Genomic DNA, 24,069 nt, shown 5'->3' with positions numbered 1-24,069 from the left:
ACCCTTATTCCAAAAAAGTTGGGGTGCGGTGTGAAAACAAATAAACAGAAAATAAAAATCAGAGTGCAGCGATTTGCAACTTTCATAAACCCATACTTTATCCACAGTAGAACATAAACCATATATATTTTACCTTTTCATAAAAAATACTAGCTCATTTTAAATTTGATGGCAGCAACACATCTCAAAAAAGTAGGGACAGGGCCATGTTTACCACTGTGTAGCATCCCCTCTTCTTTTAACAACTCTCTGTAAATGTCTGGGAAGTGAGGAGACCAGTGGCTGGAGTTTTGGGAGAGGAATGTTGTCCCATTCTTCTCTGATGAAGCTGCTCAACAGTCCTGGGTCTTTTTTGCCAGATTTTCAATTTATGTTACGCCAAATGTTTTCTATTGGTGAAAGGACCCAGACTCTTCTACTGTGAAGCCATGATATTGTGATAGATGCGGTATATGCTTTAACATTGTCTTGCTGAAATATGCAAGGCCCTCCCTGACAGAGATGTTGTCTGGATATGAGCATAATGCTCCTCTGAAACCTCTATATACCTTACAGCATTGATAGTGCCTTTCCAGGTGTTTAACCTGACCACGCCATAGACACTAATGCAACCCCATACCATCAGAGATGCATTCTTTTGAACTGTGTATGATGACAAATTGGATGTTCCCTCTCCTCTTTAGTTTGCAGGACACAACGTCAGTGTCTTTTCTTTGCATGATGCAGCTTTAACTTGCATTGCCCATGTAGTAATTTCAAGAAAACAGAATTATTCCTTATTTTAATCCAATTCCATCTGAGGGCCAAAGATCATGAGCATCCAATATTTACCTTCGGCCTTGTCCCTTGCGCAGAGAGGTATCTCCAGATTCTCTGTTATGGCCTCTTCAAATTACTCTAAACAACAATGGCTCAAACACACAAAGAGACCAGTAACATATAAACGGACACCAACACAGACTTTAAGGTTTTAACAAAAATCCAAGCTTTATTAATGAAAAATGTAGTCAACTCATAAAATAAACTTATAGAGCAAAAAGGGGCTGTAGGCGCTGGCCAAAATGAACAAAAGAGGGAGACAGACGTGGCCAACCTTGCAATGGGCCATCGAAGCACCCCACCTCCCATTACGGCTGCCTAACCAAAAAGCTAACTAACCAAAAGTGAAAAGAAATAGTGAAAACAGGACGTACAGCCCAAACTGAAACAAAACCCAGCTATCTTAACATGTTGAACTGAGGAAAGAATAAAAAAAGGCTTTTATAACAAAAAAAAAACCTATAAGCTAAAATGGAGCGCAAACCTCAAGCTCGCCAGCTGCCATGTCCAGAGTGTCCCTGCCATGCACCCCCAGCTCCTCTATACCCAATCTTTTTTATTACATTTTAAAAGTAGCAGATATGGGTTAGAAGTGGCAAAACTTAGATAGAAATGGCAAAAAAAGGCAAAAATGGGTTAAAGTGGCAAAAATGGGAATAAATAGTGGCTAGAGGAGTTAAAATGTGGCTGAAATTGCTTTAAATTGGCAAAAAGGGGTGGAAATTTGATGAAATGGGATTAAAAATTACTATTAACTGGCAAAAAATGGTTAACTTGAAAAGAAAAAATAGGCAGATGTTGGCAGAAATTGGTTAAACTAGCAAAAATGGGAATATCAGATAGTAAAATGGGGTTTAAATGAGAAAAATGTGCATATAAAGTGGTTTTAAGGGGTTAATAGTAGCAATAACGGGTCAACAAAGGCAACGTTAAGCTTAAGTGGCAAGAATTGGTTTAGAAGTGGCAAAAACAGGCAAAAAAAGGTGGTGGAAATTGTTTAAAACTGACAAAAATAGGTGTTGAATGGCAAAAATGTCTTAAGATTTGTGGGAAAAATTATGAAAAGGGGTAACATTTTGACAAAACTGGTGTAAAGTGGCAACAGTGTTATTTAAAAATATTCTTAGTTTTTTCGTGGCATCTGGAGACCCCCTCTCAGTGTCTTGCAACTCCCAAGGGGGTCCCAACCCCAAGGTTTAGAACCACTGCTGAGTAAACAGTACCTTGCCCAGCAGGAGCACAAAGTTTTAAGTTCATAGAGCTGTTCATAAAGTTCAGCATTTACTACCTTAGGTCTTTGTTTTGTCTGTTAAAGATGCAGTTTGATGCTAAAAGTGCATTTTCTCTCTTTTTCTTTAAAGGAACTGGGATGATATCTGGAATGGCTAGTGAACATGTGAAGTATGTTCTGGAAAGTTCCTTTACCCACAGTCTCATCACCTCAAGCTTAAGTGCCATAGAAACCGCAAGAGTGACAGACAACATGAATGCAAGGGCCAACTATAAGCTTGATGTCTCTAGTCCTCTCGGCATGAAAGCCCACTACCACTACTCTGCTCAGGCAGCGTCAGATCTAGATGCAGAAGAAGTCTCAGGAGATGGCACTTATGATTTATTACTTGAAATAGGCTCATATTTCGCCAATGCCACCTACAGCAACAGCTACATTGTGCGTCCTGTTGTTGGAGAGGGAAGAGGAGAGTCCACACTACACTTCAATGCTCCATTCATCCAAGTCCACAACAAGATCCAAGGAGTCTATGCAAACTCTGAATTGAATATTGTGTCTAAAACCAACGCCCAAGATGATATCCTCAAACATGTGGCAGAGCTCAAGTACAAAGATTCACAACTTACTCTGAAATGCAATTCTGTCGCCAGTGCAATGGGTAAATCCCTTAATAACAAGGTCGAGTTTGGTGCATCCAGTGAAATGGCCATCCTAAGGATTGAATCACAGGCAGATGATGACCAAAACAGAGTCTACTCACTTGTAACAGGATCTCTGGACTCAAATGGACTTGAGGTAAACTCTGAGGGCTCCCTTACCTCTGACATGGGTCGTGGACTGCATAAAGCTTCAGTTACAATAACCAGGAAAGGCCTGACCACCAGTGGAACAAATGGCATCCAGTGCAGTCCGGTTACAGTGGAGAATGTCTACAATGGGGCTATTAACATCAATGGGGCATCTCTGTCCTCCACAACTAAAGCTATGGCTGAGGAGAGCAGAGGAGAGCTCAACATCGAGGGTAAAATCACGCCTGCCGAAGCCTCTTTGAATGGAGTCCTGAAGGGCCATGTTCATGATGCAACCACGAGAAACGACATGAATGTTTTACTGGACAGAAGGGGGCTCACATTTAAAAGCAATTCAGTGGGAACAATGAATCAGATGAGCACAGAAAATAGTCACTCACTGACCCTCACTCTTTGGACCCTCGCCATTCAATCTAAGACTAACAACTTCATCTGTGAAGATGCTTACTACAAACAAGACATCAAGTTGGATATGAAGCCTTTTGTAATGTCATTTGATATGATAAATGATTTGAAGTTTTATGAAGCCAGTGTGATCAATGAAGGCCACATGAAGCTTGAGCCGACTAAAGTGGATCTGAGTGGAACTCTAAAGGGAGCCTATGGAGACAACAACATCAAAAACACGTATGAATTCAGCTATGACAACCTGGCTGGTATGATGAAAAACACCCTCTCTGGAGATATAATGGATGCACAGTTGAGTCACAACTGCGAAATTGAAATTGCTGGACTTTCCGCCAAAGCAGTCTGTGAAACAAGAATAAATTCTGAGCCTCTGCGTTTTGACAGCAGTGTTCGCACAATGGCACAGCCTTTTAGCCTTGCTATCAATGCTCTCGTCAACAGTGACTGGGAGTTCAAGCTCCACGGAAAACACACTGGTCAACTGTACAGCAAGTTGTTGGTAAAAGCCGAGCCCCTTGCTTTCGGGTACTCTCATGACAGCCGGTTATCGACCACACACAAAATTCCAAGGGGGTTGCCAACTTCCACAAGTTTAGACAACAAATTTGAAGGTCTTCTGACACCAAGTGACCAGTTTCTGACATGGAAATTAAAATCTAATCTAAATGATCATTCTTATAGTCAGGATATCAATGCTTTCAATAATCCTGAGAAAAATGGATTTGAGTTTTCAGGAGTACTGTCCACAGACATTTTTAGCAAATTAAGGAGAGCAAAGAGATCACTGCCAGAACGGCAAGAATTCAGCATGGCTGCTCTCCTGAAGTATGACAAGAACAGCGACTGTCATATCATTGAGATCCCATTCATTGAAAGCTTTCCTGCCGCCTTTGAGCAGCTCAAGAACACACTGGTACACGCATTAGAATGGCTTCAACAGAACATCAATAACTTGGATATTGATCGGGTCATCGCTGATTTTAGAGCCAAGTTAGAACAGCTACCAATGCAAGTGAATGACTTCATCCGGGATTTAGATCTGGAGAATAAAGTGAACAGAGTCAAAGCACGACTTGACTATTTGATCAATGAGTTTTTGATAACAATGGATGACTTGGAGGTTGCAATGTACAATTTGAAGAAAAATATAGAAAATACAGTGATGGACGTAGTCGATCATATCAAGAGCTTCATTTCTGATGTCAAAGATTTTGCCAACGACGGCCGGCTTGAGCAGATGATAACAAAAATTCTTATGCAGATTGAAAACAAGCTTCAGGAATTCGATGACATGTATAACATCAAGCAGTCTCTTGTCAAAGTACTCGAAGCCGTTAACGACATAATCAGCAAGATCGATTTACAGAAGCTGTCAGAAAACAGCGCAGAGTGGCTGAAGGAGCTTGACTCTAAATATGGAGTTTTGGAGAAAATAAAGGAGAAACTGGCCGAAGTGAAACAGCTCATTGAAAACTTCGACATCAACGTGTTTTTTGAAGACGTGAAGAATTTCCTCCTCTCCATTGACTTTGCTGCGTATGCCGAGCAGATTTCCTCTAAACTCTCTTCTTTGGAGATAGCACAGGTGATCGATTCAATGAATGATGTGATCGTAAATTGGATTGATGAATATGAAATCCCCAACAAATTAAATGCAGTGTATACTTTCATAAGGGACGTCCTTGTAAAGTACAAGCTGGATGATAAATTTAAAGACTTGATGGATCAGGCATTGGTTCTCATCAATGAATTCAAAATTGATGAGACTCTGCAGTCAGTGGTTGATGCCCTGAAATCTATTAACTTTGAATTTGTTTATGAAAAAATCATGCAGATGTTACAAAACCTGACAAACCAGCTCAGAGCTGTTGACTTTAAGAAGAGCATTGAGGACCTTAATGAAAGCATTTCTTCACTGCTTAAGTCAATGAAGGAGTTTGACTACAATGCATTTGTTGATCTGACCAATGAGAAGATTGCTGAACTAACAAACTACATCAACGAGCAAATCAAAAGATATGAGATTGTGCAAAAAATTGAGGCTGTTCGTGAATTTCTCAGAGAGTTCCAAAGTTCCGTTTTTGCATACCTGGAAGGATTAAAAAACACAAGGGTGGCCGACGCACTAAAGAAACTGAAAAATGTGCTTGATACTACATTTATCAATGATGTCCATATGAAAATATTGGATGTCCTTGACGACATGAGACAACGAATCCTTGACATGGATATCAGAAATGAAATTTACATTCACCTTCAAAGAGCAAGCAAGTCCTACACCAATATTGTTGCCTATATTTCTGCCCAGATAAACCAACTAATAGAAAAGATCAGAAAAGCTGCTGATGACAGCGAGATTGTCAACCAGATTCAACAAACTGTAGATACTGTCATGGATGCACTGAAGAAAGCTGAGATCAAAGTCCCCACTTTTACTGTACCTCTCACTGACCTTGTCATTCCAGGATTTACAATGAACCTGAACAAGCTTCAGGAGATCAGCATCCCACCTCAGATTTCCCTTCCTGACTTCACCATCCTTAACATTTACACCATCCAGGGCTTTAACATAGACTTTGAAAATATCAAGGCAAAGATAATTGAGATCATTGAAAACCTCAGGGACTTTAAGATCCAGTGGCCTGACCCTGAGGAAATCTTTGGTGACTTGAAAGTTCTCTACCTATCTGAACTACCAGATTTCACCATCCCAGAAATAACACTCTCAGAAATAAGAGTCCCAACTATTGTAATCCCTAAATTGAACCTACAGGACTTTGAGATCACAATGCTTCAAATTCCAGACATCCAACTGCCTGAGGTTCCCAGTGAAATTTGCATCCCAGTTTTTGGCAGACTCCACGGAGAATTTATGGTGACCTCTCCAATATACACTCTTGTCACCACAGCAAAGATTGAGAACTCAACAACAACACCAAAAAACCCTCAGTTCACAGCCTCCATCACTTCCAATGCCAAATCAGCCATTGAGCCCCTTGAATACACCTTTGAAGCCACTGCTGTATTGGAAGCTCCCAGAATGAAGAAACTGCAATTCACAGAGCGAATGAAAGCTTCACATATGGCCTTCTCTGTTGATCACGAAGGATCTTTGATGCTCACGGGCTCCTCTGTTGAGGCCTCTGCGAAGACGACTACCAAAGCTACAACTGCAATATACACAGCCAATTTAGTCAACAGTATGGCGCTTTCACTCAGCAGTGGAATATCTGCATCTGCAGACACAGTCTACAACCATGTCTTGGAGATTCCCTCTTTTGAAACCTTGAGTCAGGCATCAGTGACTCAGAATATAACAGCCACAGTTGAATCCGGCAAAGTTCTTGTGTTTGGTGAAACAACTGGATTTGGAAAGTGGTCCATTTGGGATTACTCTGATGAAGGTACACACAAAAGCAATGTAGAGTTCAGTGTTGATTTTAACACTGCCAAATTGACTTTTAATGGAGAAACACAGTGCGGGGCATTGAAATCAAAGAAAACACTGACAGCTGAATCAGTTATCTTAAGCCACATCACTGTCGAAGCAAGATGTGAAACTGAAACTCCTTCCATCATGAGCATAATGACTTTAAACGGAGAGGCTAATGTTGGGGACTTGAAGGTTGCAGTGATTGCTTCACATGATGCTGAATTCATTGGAAACCTGATTGGAACCATGACCAACTCATTGACATTCATGGCCCAGCCATTTGAACTTGAGCTTGACATTAAGAACAAAGCCAACACAAAGGTTTTCTTGCCCCTAAGACTTACGGGTAAGGTGGATCTCCAGAACGATTATGGCATCACATTAAACTCTGAAAAGCAGCGATCTAGTTGGATTGCTTTGGCAAGGTTCAATCAGTACAAGTACAAGCATGACTTAACTGTGGAAAACAATGAAATGAACATCTTCTTAGATGCATCAGCTAGTGGAGAGGCTAATCTGGACTTTTTGACTATTCCTCTTTGCATCCCTGAGACAACTATACCTTATCTTGAAATGACGACGCCTGAGGTTAGCGATTTCTCACTGTGGGAACACGCTGGATTACAAACTTTGCTAACTACTCCTCAGCAGACATTCGATATGATCCTGAAGCTTAATTACGAGAAGAATCCAGATGTGCACAGCTTTGAATTACACCTCGAGCCATTATACAACGCAATCAGTGATAATGCCCGAGCCATCCAGGTTCAGTTTGAAGACCGCAGAGACAAAGTATTGGAAATCCTGAAAGATTCATACAACCAAGCAAAGACACAGTATATCAAACACAAAATTGACACATCTGGCATGCCTCCGAGAATCTTTACCGTGCCAGGATACAAAATACCAATATTAAATATTGAAGTATCTTCTTTCAGTGCGGAGATGCCCGCCTTTAGCTATTTTGTTCCCAAAGAGGTCAGCACTCCCAGCTTCAAAATTCCAGCACTTGGTTTCTCTGTGCCATCGTATACGCTTGTGTTGCCATCCCTGGAGCTTCCTGTTGTGCATGTTCCAGAATCTTTAAATAACATACAGCTCCCCACTTTCACTCTACCGGCTATTCAGAACAAAATTGAGATTCCAGCCATGGGCAAAATCACTTCTTCATTTGTCTTCAAATCCCCTGTGATTACTGTGAATGCTAATGCTGACCTTCTCAACGAGCCTGACATTGTTGCTCGTTTTAGCGCCACCTCTTCATCTGTGTTTGACATTTTAAGCGGAAAACTGGATGGCACCACCAGTTTGACAAAGACGAGAGGAATTAAACTGGCCACCACTGTGACCCTGGATCACAGAAATGTGGAAGCAAACCATGAATGCACTCTTAGCCTCACCAAAAGGAGCATGGAAGCTACTGTAGCTAACAATGCAAAAATCAGTCTACCCTTCCTTAATCTAGAATTGAAGCAGGAACTCACTGGAAATACCAACACCAAGCCAAATGTTGTGTCCAAGAAAATGATAAGTTACATGTTTCACATTCCTCTGATTGACACCATGGGAAAAGGAACACTTGATGTAAACTGGGCTTTGGAAGCACTTACTTCTTACATATCACTGGAGACCTCTGCCAAAGGAAAGTCAGACATAACATTATTGGATAATTATAACTTTGCTGGAGACCTAGGTAATGAGGCCAGTTTATACCTTAGTGCTAACGGCCTGCGTTCAGTTATCAGGACTGCCTTAGACTCAACCATTGACAAAGTGGCGAAACTCAAACGAAGTTCTAACAACATATTCCAGCTTGACTTGAATGAAAACTTGGCTCTTGAAGTCTCCTTACGTCGTATATTTGCTAGGCTAGATTACACAAGCAATAACAAAGTTGATTTAGACTCTTTTAAAACCATTGGAAAGCACGTTGTGAAAGGAGAACTAGAATTTGTTCCACTTACAAACCTAAAGATGGTGTTGAACATTGATGCAACTCAGCCGAGCAGTATGGGCTATGCTGGACTCGTTCAGAACATCGACCTCTCCATCAGCTCAGAGAAGCAGTCATTTACATGGAGTGGAAAGGAACAGATAGTGTCTGCAATCCATGCTTGTGATTTAGTCGTGTCCAATGATGAATCTGAAGTACGCTTGGAGTTGACTAGTTCAGTAGAAGGCCACCTAGCTTTCTTGAAGTCAGTTAAGCTTCCTGTGTATCAGAAGACCCTCTGGGATGTACTCAAGTTTGATCAGGCCACAAATATGGATGACTTACAATTCCTTAACATCTCTTCCAGCATTGTATACACAAAGAGCATGGATGGCTTTAAATATGAAATACCAAACATGATATTTGATGATGGTGTCATTTTAAGCATCCCTGAGATTCATATTGCTGTGCCTTCTTGGGTTAAAGAAATTCCTGACTCCTTAAGAGAAATCGATAATCGACTTGAAAACCCTGAAGTCCCCAATCATGTGACTTTCCCTCCTGCTATCTCAGTCCCTGCCTTTACTGTTCCATTTACAAACTTGCAAGTGGAGTCCTTTACAATTGATCCAAAAAATATCAACATCCCAAAAGTGATCACCACGACAGCTTTTGATATTATGCTGCCTGGCTTGCCAGTCATGTACGTGCCAAGCTACCAAATTAACACGGAGTATCTACAAGGAAAAATGCCATCCCTGTCATTCAAGATACCACAATATGAAATCATGGTGTCCTCTTTCACACTACCAAAGTCTTTAACTATTGGAGACCACAGTATCAACTTGAATGAAATTACAACCCAGATTTCAGACTTTGAGCTCCCTACCATTGTCATTCCAGAACAAAAAATTGAAATCCCTGAGTTTTCCCTACACCTGCCCTCAGGTGTGTTTATCCCAGTTTTTGGAGCCCTCCATGCCAATTTCAAGATTTCAACCCCCATTTACAACATTTCAACAACTGCCAATTTGGAGAACAAGGACTCCAGCCTTTTGACTTCACTGACTTCAGTCTGTACTTCTACCATGGTCTTCCTGGAGTATGATCTCTCTGGTAAGACTAGATAACACCCTAGTTTATTTGATTTGTCATTTTTGTATTACACAGGCTCTGAGATGTTAGGAAATACTCAATATATTTTCTCTCTCTCCTCAGCTACTGCAAACCTTGGATTCGAAAATGGACTTTTCAGCCTAAATGGGAAGGGAAACTTGATTCACAGCGATGTGGATGTTGACTGGCAACATGTTTTGACTCATAACCTGAGGTAAATATTTACTGAATATTTTGTACTCCTTCACTTTCCTCACCTTGCATTATATTAATGTGGATTAACATCCATTTTGGGCATTTGGATACCAAATGGCAGTCCTTGATGCTAGATGTGGATGTGTCTTAATGCACACTTAAGGCAACTTGATTTTAGAGACTCCGTGTGCATACAGAGGTGGTCTGGGATGGTTTCAGCCATATTGGATTGGTAGTGTATGTGATGCATGTCCTGGCCTACATTAACAACAGCCCCATAAACTGAAGTAGTCTGTGGTAGGCCATTAGCAAACAAAATAAGTCTGCCTGGCCTCACTCATAGTGATGGGAAGTCCAGCTATTTTTAGAGATCCGGATCATCTAGCTCAGCCCAGCAATAGATTGTTTGAAGTCAGTAACATGCAAATGCCTGATGGGGGACCGGAAATGAAGAACATCTGTTAGGAATGAATATGAGTAGAAATGGAAGAAAAAGAGTACATTAAAGCTCTTAATGGACCTGTATGCTGCAATTGTCATCAGGAAATTTCTATATACGCTGAGTACGATCCCTACATTTTTCAAAATAGTGATTCTTCCCATGGTTTAACCACTTAACCTGCTGTGGAAGTGATCATTACAAACTAGGAAAGCACTCAGAGAACGTAGATCTCTGCCATTAGCCCTATCTCCCAACAGTGAAGAATCCTTTAAAAACATTCCTGGATCCAGACGGTGATCCGGATCACTCCCAAAATCTAATTGGCCGATTACTCCCGCCCTGGTGGGGTGGAGACACAGTGAGGCAAAGCACTGGCTTCGCTATGTGTGAAAGTCATGACAGAGGGTGAATATTCCTCTATTCCTCCCAGCATTGTGAGTATTCTTGCTACAATTTGCTGTCTTTCTCTCTGTTATGCTCTGACTCGTCTCCTTGACCAGGCGTGCATCTTTCAAACTCTAGAAACTCCAAAACTTTGGATAAGTTCCTCATGTCTGCCATCTCCTGGTGTAAAGTGGTAACAGTGCAGCCCTATCTCCCAATAGTACAGAATCCTTTCAAAAATTCCTGGATCCAGACGGTGATCCGGATCACTCCCAAAATCTAATCAGTTCTTCCTTATGCCATTTCTGACATTTCCTGAAAATTTCATGAAAATCCATCCATGACTTTTAAAATTATGTTGCTAACAAACTAACAAACGAACAAACAAACCCACCCAATCACCTAACCTCCTTGGCAGAGGTAGTTACACATTCCTGCAGACCTCCTTGTGTCTAGCATCGCATATCCAGATGAAGTCTGGAGGAGTCTTGTACTGAGCTTAGAGGCTAACTGCTTAAAACACATTTAAAAAGCCCAACTGGTCTCAGTTTTGGGAGAGGAATGATGTCCCATTCTTGTTTGATGTAACATTTTAGTTGCACAACAGCTCTGGGTCTTCTTTGCTGGATTTTGTGTTTTATGATGCTCCAAATATTTTCTGTTGGTGAAAGGTCTGGACTGCAGGCAGGCCAGTTCAGCACTTAGACTCTTCCACTGTGAGGCCATGATGTTGTGATAGATGTGGTATGTGGTTTAGCATTGTCTTGCTGAAATATGCAAGGCCTTCCCTGAAAGAGCCATTGACTGGATGAGAGCATATATTGCTCTAAAACCTCTCTCTACTTTTCAGCATTGATAGTGCCTTTCTGATGAGTCAGCTGCTCACACCATAGGCACTAATTAAACCCCAACAGCCAGTTGTGTTGGCAGACAGTGATCTCTGGATGCAGTGATTTTGATGACATCCAGGACAGAATCATGCCTGTTTTGAATGAAGTGCAGTCTTTGGCCTTGCCACAGCTCAACGAGATTTCTGCAGAGTCTCAGAATCTTTTGAAGATATTATGTTCTGTAGATGGTTGGATATGCAAAGTCTTTACAGCTTTACACTGAGGAACATTTTTCTGAAATGTCTGCAGATTTTTTACAGTTTTTCTCAGATAGGTGAATCTCCATTGTTCTTTACCTATCTAAAATGCGTATTTAATACCCAAACATGTTACTGACCTGTAGCTAACTAACCTAATTACTGCAAAATGTTCTTCCAGCTTTTTTCCATTAGTGCCACTTACTTTTCCAGCCTTTTGTTTCTCAATCACCACTATTTGAGTTGTGCTGCTGCCATCAAATTCAAAATGAGCTAATATTTTCCATGAAATGGTAAAAAGTCTGCGTTCCAACATCTGATATGTTGTTTATGTTCTACTCTGAGTAAAATATGGGTTTAAGAGATTTGACAATCATGCATTCTGTTTTTATTTACATTCTACAGTGTACCAATTTTTTTGGAATTTTGGGTTTTATTAGCTCTAATGCTCTATAAAAACAAGATAAATAACATGATACCACATATTTTGTCCCTCAGAATGAAGCGACAAGCCCCCTCGCCTGATTCAATGTAAGTGGATCAAATTTTTGCATTGAAAATGTTCCTTTAAATAAATCACTGCAAAATACACCATGGGTTACCTTTACTAATGATTGTTTCCCTGTTTTAAAGGGAGCCTCGTCACACTCTCAATGTCGACATCACCAGCCAAACATTTGCTGATGTGAACTTCCGCTTTGCTTCCCGGAGAGACGGCCTCACTGCATCAGTGTCTTCACCGTCAGCGGGTTTCCTTGGATTGCATCTACAGCGGCGGTCTGCGTCACAGCTGTTTGGGAAACTGTTCAGTCGTTACCTGGTGAGATAAAGCTCTTTACTCTTGCTCTCTACTTTAAAATCTGCACTTTTATGCTGTTTTAACTGTATTTATCATTTCCATCTTACCCAGTCGACTCCTGAAAAGGACACGGATGTTTTGACTGCCAAAGTAACTCTGAAAAACTCCCAGAAGTTGATCCTCCAAACATCATGGAATTGGGAATTCTTCCATGATTTGATTGAGGGCATAAAGCAGAAGATTCCTGAAATGACTGACCCTGTTATTAAGTTCATAAACAAGTATCACATGGCACACTTTGGTTTCGATATCAACCGTGGTGGCATGAAGCTGAAAAACACACTTTCCAATCTCATAGAAAGAGCCTATCACGAGGTCCCTTTATCTTTTGACACACTGCAGAATTCAGTTGAAAGCATTTTTGACCAAGGTGCAGATGCATACAGGAGGGCATCTGACGGCTTGATGTCCTTAAACATGCAGGATTTTATGGAGGGGTTGGCTCGTGACGTGATGAAAGTCCTGAAACGCAGTGAAGACAAGATCGGTGCGTTGATAGATGCAGCTGCAGTGTTCTTAAGTGAGTTAAAGTTTCCAGTGCCGGGCTCCGAAGAGAAGCTCTCAGGCCTGGAGATGTTTCAGCGAGCTCGACGCTCTGTTTCACAGGCCACTACCAGGGCAAAGAAAAGGTTCTTCAACCTCATGCAGAATGTTTTTACACACATCAGGGAAATAGAGTTCACTATACCTGGAACTGAGGTTGTTGTTAGTGGAAATGACCTCATGGATAATCTGGAGTCTTTTGTGGCGTCTTTGTATGATCGGCTGAGACATGCAGTGCAGAGGGGGTTTGAATGGCTTCAAAGGATAGTTAATAACCTCATGGAGGTCATTACTGAAAAAGGGGAGAATTTCATCATTAATCTAAGAGATGAAATTGTGGAAATTGGTCCTCAAATTGAAGCCTTGCACACTAAAGCCCTGCAGTTTTCAAAACAACGTATAGAGGAGGCAAAGGGATTTGTAGCTGATTATAAAGATCTAACCAAAACAAAGATTCATCAGGCTTACAGTGCTTTAAGTAGGGAGCGAGTATATAATGGTGCTGTAGAGTATATCAGTATTCTGCAGATAAACCTCTACAAAAGACTTGGTGAAGGCGCAGATCTAATGAGAGAAGCATCTCAAAGCACAGCACCATATATCAGAGTGAGCAACAAAAAGATAGACGTTGAAGTTCCTTTACCCTTCTTTTGGAAGTCTTTCAACGAGTGGCCAACACAATCTAGGCAGTGAAACAGGCTGCTCATGAGTGTTTTCAGTTTGTCTGACCAAATTTACAGTCTTTGTGAAAAAAATATCATTTTTTGATGCCAATGAAACCAGTTTAAATGTGTTTAACCAGCATGAAATGCAGCTTGTTTTATGTAAGATTTATTTAAATTTGACAATTCATTCAATTATGACCAACAAATGTTTTGCATGTAAATTGTTCATGACGAAGTTCAATAAAACAAAGTTGAACGCATGTTTTTGTGTCATAGTACTTGTGTCATTTTACTTGTCACTTTAATGTGACACTCAAAGATCAACAAATGAAGGTCGGCAGAATCAACCTGGGTTGATACATTTTTAATGGGCTGTGAATGGAGAGCTGAAAACGTGTGGTCTGTTTTACAGGAGCCCTAAGAGGGCATATTTTGTTTAACTCTGCCTTCTTCTGATAGACTATTTTTTGGTTGTTTTCTTGAGATCTCAACTAATTTATCTCCTATGATGTGGATAAAAAAGCTGGTTTCCCTTTGATAACTAGGTAATTTATCAAGACTTGAGAAAAATTGCCAAAATGAAAATGTTATCACAGGAAAATTGAGTTGAAATAATGAAAATTAATATCAACGGCATGCGAACAGTACCTACAAGAAGTGGTACACCTCTTGGATATTTTAGCCTTTTATTGCTTTGAATAAAACAATTATTGTCCATATTTTTTGGGCTTTTTTGAACAAACAAAGTACAAAAAATCCTCTTTAATGTCATAGAGAACACATTTTCTACAGAGTAATGTCAATTATGAATACACAATGTAAAATAAGTGACTGCATAAATATTTACCCCCTTCAAGTCAGTGTTTAGTAAACACACCTCTGGCTGCAATCACAGCACTGAGTCCGTGTGGATTGGTCTCACACATCTGGACACCGCAATCTTACACCATACTTCTTTGCTTAAGCTCTGTCAGGTTGCACGGGGATCAGGCGTGAACAGCCCTTTTCGAGTCCAGCCACAAACTCTCCACTGGATTAAGGTCTGGGCTTTGACTTGGCCACTCCAGAACATTCCCCTTGTTGTCTTTAAACCATTTCTGTGTAGCTTTCTCTGCATGCTTCAGGTCATTGTCTTGCTAGAAAATAAATCTTTGCCCAAGCCGTAGTTCTCTTGCAGACTGAACAAGATTGTCACCCAGGATTTTCCTTTATTTTGTCGCATTTATTTTACCCTCTACCTTTACAAGCCTTCCAGGGCTGGCTGCTGGAAAGGATCCCCACAGCATGATGCTGCCACCATTGTGCTTCACAGTGGTTATGGTGTGTTTGTGGTGAAGTGCAGTGTTTGGTGTCAATGGACAAAAGGCACCATTTTGGTCTCATTAGACCAAAGGATTTTCCTTCCTGACTGCCATATGCCTGATCTAGGCGTATGTAGGGCCGTATAGCCCAGCCTCTCCTAACACAATCTGATTAAAGGGTTGACAAACAATGAACAAAATTTGCCTAATTATGTGGAGGGACTGTACTGTATCCATCTGTTATGCTGTATAGCCTAGCCTCCCTGTCGGTACAACTAGTGAGTCCTTCCTAAAGGGGAAACACACTGAAACCGTTGGAGGCTAATGCCACCACTGCTGCCAAGTACGTCATACCCAAGTGATGTCATTTATTATCAAAATAACAGAGACTGTATCATTTTAAAACATATAGATTATGAGGTATTGAACATTTTTATAATCTTAACAGCATGTGCTGCTAAAGTCATCCTATATGAGCATTTAAAAACTCAAACTGTAAACATTATTGTAAGGAGGAATGTAGAGTTTATTTGGCAAAGATGAAAACCTGCATTGCCAGGCACCAACATGAGAAGTGCTACCATGCTGCTTGTGGTGTGTAGAATGATAAATAAAAACCTCTTGATACGAGTTCAAATAATCGCTTTCATTGTGCTTTTTATGACCTTGATATCATAACAATAAAAATATATTAGCAAATTAATATCTTTTATTTTCGTAGCACCATGCTCTCATCCTTAATTTAACTGTCTGACCACTGATAAAAAAAGCCCTCTCTCTGCCTCAGAGCGTTAAGATTCTTCTTCAGTGTTTATATCAGACAACAGGAGGACTTAAACTCATGTCCTTAAATCTCTGCGGATCCATTCCACCACCATTTCAGCAACTTCTCTTCCAGTGTCGAGGACGAAGGCGTGTCTGTACCCGTTTTCACACAGTCTGAAATCGCCACATGGGAAGTCGTGTTTGATGTCATGATAATACTGAACTGGACACCAGTGGTCTGTTGCTCCATAATAAAATATCAGCTAGAACAAAAACAACCATTTTAAAACATTATAAATGAAGTACGACATTTAAAGCTTTAATATCATCAAGTAAGACTAGAATCTGTCTATTAAAAGAAGTTTTACTCTGTGATAATGTAGGTCTTCTTTTACTCACCTTTTCTAGATTGTTCTTGATGGTTACATTGTCTCTTTCCAGAACTTTCCTCATTTCTTGGCCTCCCATATACATAGCATTGGCTGTAGAGAAACACATTGCACTGAAACTAATTTAAGATACTAGAATTACAGGCTTCATTATCAAGATTCAAAAAAGTACAATTTATCATTTTACCTTCTACTATAAAACATATGAAACTTTTACTAAAAGGTCACATATTATGCAAAATACACTTCTTTAGGCTTATCTAACAAAATATGTGCCCCTGGTCTGTCCCCAATCTCTCCAAGAATCAGAAAAATCTATTCCCTTCCCCCCGTCTTTCTCCACCATTCAGAAAATGTGTGCTGATAGGAGCAGTTCTCAGATTTTCCCCTTATGATGTCATGTGGGGAGTTAGCCCCACCCCCCGGTTGGGTTGGCCCTCCCTGCTTGGAAGAAGGTTCCACCCTCCTCTTTGATCCTCCTCTCAGATTCCAGCTGAGAGGAGGATCAGGGGAGCCACATCCATTTCCTGAGATGGGCGGAGTGAGGGGCGGAGTCAGACAACAACAGAGTAACGTGGTTTGAAACCCATTTCCCCAGTCCATCCATTGTGGGAATTTAAAGGCCACACAATCTGGGATGTTGTGTAAAAAACAAATCTTTCTATTTATTAGTAAATCAAAACACACTTCATATTCTATTGTTACTATCATTATTATAATCTTATTTATTCTATTATATCACTCATTTTTATAATGAGGTATACATTACATGGATTTAAGTATAAAGCATTCCTCACCTGCACAGTCTCCACTGAGAAGTCCAACAGTGGGCTGGACCACAGTTTGGTCTAAAGATATGATCCCACTAAACACCAGTTTGATCAAACTGGTTTTGAGTTTCTCTGGCAGCAGAGAGAGCAGGAAGACAGGCAGGTAGGCAATGTAACGCATCTGACACAGCACCGGGGTCATGACCTTCCCCTGAGGAGTCTGAGCCATACGCTCGATGGTGGGAAACAGCATGACAGCCTTTAAAACCTGGATAAGAAAATTTCGATAAACACACAAAGGAATCGGGTAAAAAGAAAAAAAAAACACATCAGAAACACTGAGTTAAGGGTAAGTCAATCCTGGAAACAGCATTTATAAAGAGAGTTTTCATTGTTGTATAATCTGCTACTTTTATGCATGACACCAAGATAAAGAATGCAATCCTTTCTAAAGCGTGATGAGTAGGTACAGCCAATTTTGGTATTCTTTAATTCTGGCTTTGTTATTAATGGGTCTCAGTGACTAGGAGGTAAAGAAAGTTTTAGATATGTTCTAATTGTTTATACACATCTAAACTGTTTAGACTGAAATGACAACTCCACTCAGGACAATGAGTAACGAGAGGGGAGTGGTGTGGAGTTTTTCAAAGTGAAATGAGAATTTAAGGAGCAGTGGTGGAATTATTTTACATCCCTGTGGCTTAACTACACTGTCCTGAGAGGGAGAACAAAGCATGTGATTAATTACGACTTAAAACTACAAAATGCAAAATTTGGGCATTAACTGCAGTTAATGCAATTAATCTTGGCAGCCGTATTTGTTAGATATAAAAATGGTGAGATGGTACCACATGAGGAGCCATTAGGTAACTGAACGACTGGCTCTGAGCTGAGCCATAACATCTAAATCTTTAAAACAAGCCTCAGTTCCCATCAGTGACACTGGACAAACATTAATATAGCCATAACTTTTGTTCACAGGCATATACTGTTGATCATGCCAGTTAAGTGCAGTCTTTAACACATGCTTTAGTACTTACTGTGTCTCTATAGCCAAACAAATCTGGACAAAGGGATCCTAGACCATCTCTGTATGTAGACTGGGCTTTTGTATATTTCTGTTTTCAGTGTATACTGAGTACACAAAGCTTTTAAAGAAACTCTGCATGATCAGACAAGTTCATCTTGTTGGATAGATATTTGTAGCTCTCATATGCATATTGGACAAAAAACTCACTAGATATCTGCATTGGAGCTTTTCAAAATAAAAGCATTGTGTACATACAAGGGAGTTTCTCCAAAGAAATGCCCAAGTGAGCTTTTACTTTGAAAGCTCAAGCCAGAAGTGTTTTTGTACTGTGTTTATCATTACCTGCAAATTTTGAACAATGTGGAAACAAAAAGCTTCATAAATAGTTGAAGTTTGGGGAACAACTTTATTAATCAGACACATCTTAGCTCGTGGCCTTCATCTGGTTCATCGGGAAACAGATTTTAAACATATTCCACCGATGTGGACGAACATATTTGCTACAACAAGGTAAATATGGCTCTGTATTTATCATTTTCCTGTCTAGTTTGACCGATAACCGCTCATGGTGCCAGGACTATAAAAGACAACACCTCAATTGTCAAAATTCTCTGCAAGATTTGCAGCGTCTCTACAGGGTGTGAGATCAGCTCCAACACTGCCTACTAGTCTGTAAACAGCGGTTACTGCATAGAAATGGCGAGGAGTGCTGTGGTTAAGTGGCGTCACAGTGCGGACCAAAACATGGCGGTCTCCTGGTGAGTGTGTAAACTCAAATTACTCAAAATGCAGATATCTAGTGTTTTTTTTAGTTCAATATACATATGAGAAATACAAATATCTATGATGATGTTCCTTTTAAGGATTACCACAACCACTCTAAATACCAAAGATATAAGTCCCTATTAATACCTTGTAAAAACATGGTGAAAATGAGAAAGTGCTACGCGAAGAACTCATGTGTTATGCAAATTCAAACTCACCGTTATTTTACCTAAGGATTATGCTGCAAGTAAACAATTTACAATATCAAAAGAGACATCAGCTCCAACCTTGAGCTCAGGATCTCTCTTCATCATATCCAGTATAATGTAGCAGCCGATGGAGTGTCCCACCAGTACCAGACTGGTTTCTCTGGGAACATGTTTCCTGAGGAATGCCAGCTTGTGTTCAATCTGACCATTAAGACCGAACACATCACCCTCTGTTGCTGAGGAGCTATCTGTATTAAAGAAAAGAAGAAAACAATCTCTGCAGTGATTTAATCAGTTTTCCCTCCATGCCTGTGTGTTTTAGGGTTTCCATACCTTCCACCATGTCCATAGAGTCTGGTGGCACACAGTGGCCAGCGTGGCTGACGGCCCACACTGGGTGCTGGTATCCAAACATACTGTGAATGGTCTGCATGAAGGTTCTGTAGAAACCAACCACACCTGGGTTACCTGTTTGGGGGGAAATAAAAGTTTAGCATGACAGTAAAGTAGGGAAAAGTGATATTCAATATTAAACACATGGATTCCTTAGAAAAACCGCTAATCCAAGGATCTTCAGCTGACAAATGTACCTTCCTTTAACCATTTAAAACCTACGGGATCGCCGGTGCTCCCATTTACATATCTATTTTAACTGCGAGTAGAATTGTAACCAAATGAGATAGAGCAATAATTCTTTTTGCATATAAAACCAGAGGAGTAACACTTCTAGAAATATCCTTCCTTCTTTTGCAGAAATTTAGTATGAAGCGCACACATCAAAAATAATATAATATAAAATAATCTGGGCTATAAATGTGTTAATTTCTTGCAAGTCATGAGTCCCACTTGTTATTGATTCAGCATGGTCTTCTGCAAACACATGTATGCTCAAAAGTATCTGGCACCCTCGAGATTTGATTTCACTACTGTAAATAGTTTATTTTTGAAAAAGATGCTGTATATTTGCAAATTGAGTACAATTTCATTTTATTTTCGTTTTGCCAGTTTATAAAAATGAGTGTATTTCAAAAATGAAGTTCTGAACATACTCAAAATAACTTTTTTATGGGTTGAAATGATCTTGTGCAGCTTTTTTACAATCACAATTTTAAGGGATACAGCTATGACATTTAGGGAAAATGTGTAAAAAAAAAAAAACACTTTTCATTTTTCTTGTGGTTTTTTGCACTTTTGAGCAATTTAATTGGTTACTATGGACTTATATCATACATATCATTAAAATTTGGGTTTTAAGGGTTGTATTGATGTATAGCCAATCCAAGTACTCCAAAAAATGGCACTGCAGTATGTAAAAATGAAGAGATATGCTCTGGCAGACTTGTATTGTAGGACGAAAAGGGTTTTGATGTTCAGCTTTGACTACATGTTAAATTCTTACACATCCTTCCCAATGTTAACTTCAACATAATATCAGGGGGAAAACGTGATATACTGTGAAATACATTGACCGATTCCATATGAAAATACTCTAAAATAAAATAACCTGCCAGAACAGACTATTTTCAGCCAAAATGTGAACAAATTCTGAGATTAAATTTGGCAAGTGTTCCTACTGACTCTAACCCACTACCCACAGAGCCTTCTGATTCTGACAATTAAGAGTCTCCAATTAACCTAACGAGGATGTCTTTTGGCTGTGGGAGGGAGAACATATGCATGCACAAGCAGAGCATGCAAACTCCACACAGATAGGCCCTGTATCTGGATTCAAACCACACACTTTCTTGTGATGTGAGGCAACAGCATTAACCGCAGCTCCACCTTGCAGCCCACTGATTCTAATATGCTCTAGAAATACAACCTAACTTAAAAAGAGTCACAGCATTTTTGCTACAAAGCCTTTGGGTGAGTTTACTCAGAAATATGCACCAAGAAAGCACATTACAAGCTAAATACTGCACGTCTTATATCGGGTTCTTTGACCCATGAACCCTCTACATTATATCCACGCATTGGTCCGACTCACCTGGAATGATGAGAAAAAGCACCTTGTGTCCTGAGTGTAACTGACAGGAGCCAAATTTAAGAACCTCAGTGGCAGCTCCACAGCAGTAGATGAAGTCCGTCTGTGGCTCATCTCTCCTGTCTGTCACCATGTTTTCCATCTCTTTAGCTTTGAGAAACAAAGGAGAAACAAAAGTTTTTTGTTAGTAACTCTAATATGGAAACACTTAACCATAAGATACACAAAACTTGGCATAGTTACCAGAAAATGAATGAGTTACTACATGTTAAATGAAGAGGCAACACCTGCAAGCAAGCGTTTGGAATAACTGGCAATGAATCTTTCACGTTGCTATGGAGTAATTTTTGCCCATTCTTCTTGCAGAATTGTTTAAATTCGGCCACACTGGAGAGCCTGTTAAGGGCATGCATTTAAATCGGATTGAAGTCCAGGCTTTGACTAGGCCACTCCAAAACCTTCATTTTGTTTTATTATAAGCCAATCAAAGGTTGACTTGCCGGTGTGTTTTGGATCATTATCCTGCTGCATAACCCAAATGCTCTTGAACTTGAGATTATGAACTAGTGGCTGGACATTCTCCCACAGGATTTTCTGGTAGAGAGCAGAATTATAGCAAGTCGTCCATCCTAAAGCAGCAAAGCAGCCCAGTGTCTTTCTTGTGTTGAATCATGAACACTGACCTTATCTGAGACAAGGGAAGGCTGCAGGTCTTTTGATGCTATTCTGGATTTTTTTGTGACCTCCTGGATGAGTCATTGGTGTGCTCTTTGAATGATTATGGTAGGCCTACCACTCTTGGGAAGGTTCACCAATGTTAAAGTTTTCTCCATTTGTGGGCAATGGCTCTCACCATAGCTTGCAAGAGTCCCATAGCCTTAGAGGCTTTGTAACCCTTTCCATTACGTTTTCACATAGAGCCAGGCAGGTTTGGATGGCTTTATTTCCATTAATAAACAAAATCATATTTCAAAAACTGTATTTTGTATTTTCTAGTTATTTTTGTCTAATATTAAAATTTGTCTGATGATCCGAAGTGTGACAAATATGCAAAAAATACGAAATCAGGAAGATGGCAAACACTTTTTCACAGCAAGTTACTCATTCTTTACCTAGTTAACCAGGAATCATGTTCTCATTAGTTACCAGGTGACTTTGGGGTAATTTGCTCATTCATTACCTTGTAAGTATGACAATGTTATGTAGATTAACTAGCAGTTTGTTGCCTCTTTGTTACCAAATGTACCAACTTTAGTGCTGGTTAACCAGCAGTTAGTTACTCATTGGTTACCAAGTAAATACACCAATCCTAGTGTAGATTAAGTATGAGTTAATTACTTGATTGATGCCTAATTTACTAGCAGTTAGTCACCCATATGTTACCTGGTTAACATGGGGTTAGTTGCTCATTTATTGCAGGGGTTCCCAAACTTTTAAGCCTGTGAACCCCAAAATAACAGCGTCAGAGATTGGGGGCCCCCACCTTCCCTGGAGGGAGATAAAGTTCACGATGTTGCACAAAGCCTCATGCACAAAACTTGTATTTTAGGTAGTTTTAAAAACTTTTACTGACATTTAGGCACAAATATCACTTGATAACTGTTTTTATTTTAAATTGAACTCATTTTAACAATGTTTTTTCAATAAATAATAAAATTTAGGATTTTGAATCATTTTTCTGTTTTTTTGGAAAGCATCCCACGACCCCCCTTCACTGTCTCGCGACCCCCACTTTGGGAACCACTGATTTATTGTATTGTAAATATGTCCGTTTTTGCAGATTAACTAGCAGTTTGTAACTAGAAGTTAGCCTGTGACTTGGCAGTTAGTTACTTATACTCATCCTTGTTGATCAGCAGATAGTTACAAACTTATTTCCTGGTTAAAAAGACGTTACTTATTTGTTACCCGGTTGACAAGGAGCTAGTTACTCGTAAAATTACCATTTTTGGTGTAGATTACCTAACTGATGCATTTTCAATACCTGGCTAACTAGCAGCTAGTTAGGCTACTCATTATTTTCCTAGTTAACCAGCAATTAGTTCATTTGTTACCTTGTTGATTGGAAGTTAGTTACTCATTCATTACCTTGTATATTTGCTCATTTTAGTTTTGCTTTACTTGCAGTTAGGTACTTGACTGTCACCTGGTTAACTAGCAATTTGTTGTTTGATATTTTGCAAATGTACTATTTTTAGTATAGTATAGAAATAAATACACCAACTTTAATGTAGATTATGTAGCAGTTAGTTACTTGTTACCTGGTTTATTAGTTAGTTACTATTTTTTAGTAACTGTTTTCCCTGCTGTGAACTGCTGTTACAGTCAGCTGTAACACTGTGTTACACTGATGTAATCATGTATTTCAGATGGCTCCAACAGGTGATACAGACTATCAGCAGGGTCCAAAGGTAAAACATGTCTGTCAGAGGATAAAGAGCAGGTTGTGCAGGTGCTGCTTTTAAATCCATATTTAAGGGGTTAAAATCCTTACATTTCAAAACACTTAACGTCTGAAGCAGCAATCTAAGAAAGATAACTGTGAAAAGGTGAATAATGTTATTTAGTTGGCATTTCAAATTCACATTTATTATCAGTGTGACGATGCCGAATAGAAGAAAGGGTGCTTTTAAACTTTCAGTTTTTATACAGAGCAATTTTGATGAGGTATGCACCCGTAAAAATATTAAATTTGGTTATTTATCAACGTAGTTTGGTAGGACAGCGGAGCAAACGTTATTCGGCCCTTAATTCATCTAGAATAACAGTGTACCAGAGTGGCTTGGCTTGAGTGCTAATGGTCATTTTTCAAACAATGTCAGTGAACTAATTCGGTCTAAAACACCTTACCTTTATCTAACGATAAAGATTAAGAAGACATCTCCCATGTATTTATTTCTCCTGTCCTCACGGCGTGACTTCCTGCTTCGGC

At 39.8% G+C, this 24,069-nt stretch overlaps 2 protein-coding genes across 2 annotated transcripts in view; one reads left to right on the top strand and one right to left on the bottom strand.

Moving 5' to 3' along the window:
- apoba (apolipoprotein Ba) overlaps nt 1–14,184 on the top strand; it is a 42,919-nt gene extending 28,735 nt beyond the window's left edge. The window contains exons 25-29 of the mRNA XM_041812323.1: nt 2,181–9,749; nt 9,852–9,963; nt 12,356–12,388; nt 12,491–12,677; nt 12,768–14,184. Coding sequence (XP_041668257.1) covers nt 2,181–9,749; nt 9,852–9,963; nt 12,356–12,388; nt 12,491–12,677; nt 12,768–13,952 — 9,086 coding nt within the window. The 3' untranslated portion in view covers nt 13,953–14,184. The remainder of the gene's footprint in view (nt 1–2,180; nt 9,750–9,851; nt 9,964–12,355; nt 12,389–12,490; nt 12,678–12,767) is intronic.
- A 1,435-nt stretch (nt 14,185–15,619) lies between these two features.
- Nucleotides 15,620–24,069, bottom strand: ldah (lipid droplet associated hydrolase). The gene is made up of 7 exons (XM_041812180.1): nt 23,988–24,069; nt 21,141–21,287; nt 19,487–19,621; nt 19,232–19,401; nt 17,177–17,417; nt 16,390–16,472; nt 15,620–16,253 (listed from the first exon to the last, which is right to left on the bottom strand). Exons 2-7 carry the CDS (start codon nt 21,277–21,279, stop codon nt 16,065–16,067), a joined length of 957 nt encoding a protein of 318 aa, XP_041668114.1. The 5' UTR covers nt 21,280–21,287; nt 23,988–24,069; the 3' UTR covers nt 15,620–16,064.

Source organism: Cheilinus undulatus, linkage group 18, assembly GCF_018320785.1.
Source record: "Cheilinus undulatus linkage group 18, ASM1832078v1, whole genome shotgun sequence".
Taxonomy (NCBI): Eukaryota; Metazoa; Chordata; class Actinopteri; order Labriformes; family Labridae; genus Cheilinus; species Cheilinus undulatus.
This window is presented reverse-complemented; position numbering and strand designations above follow the sequence as displayed.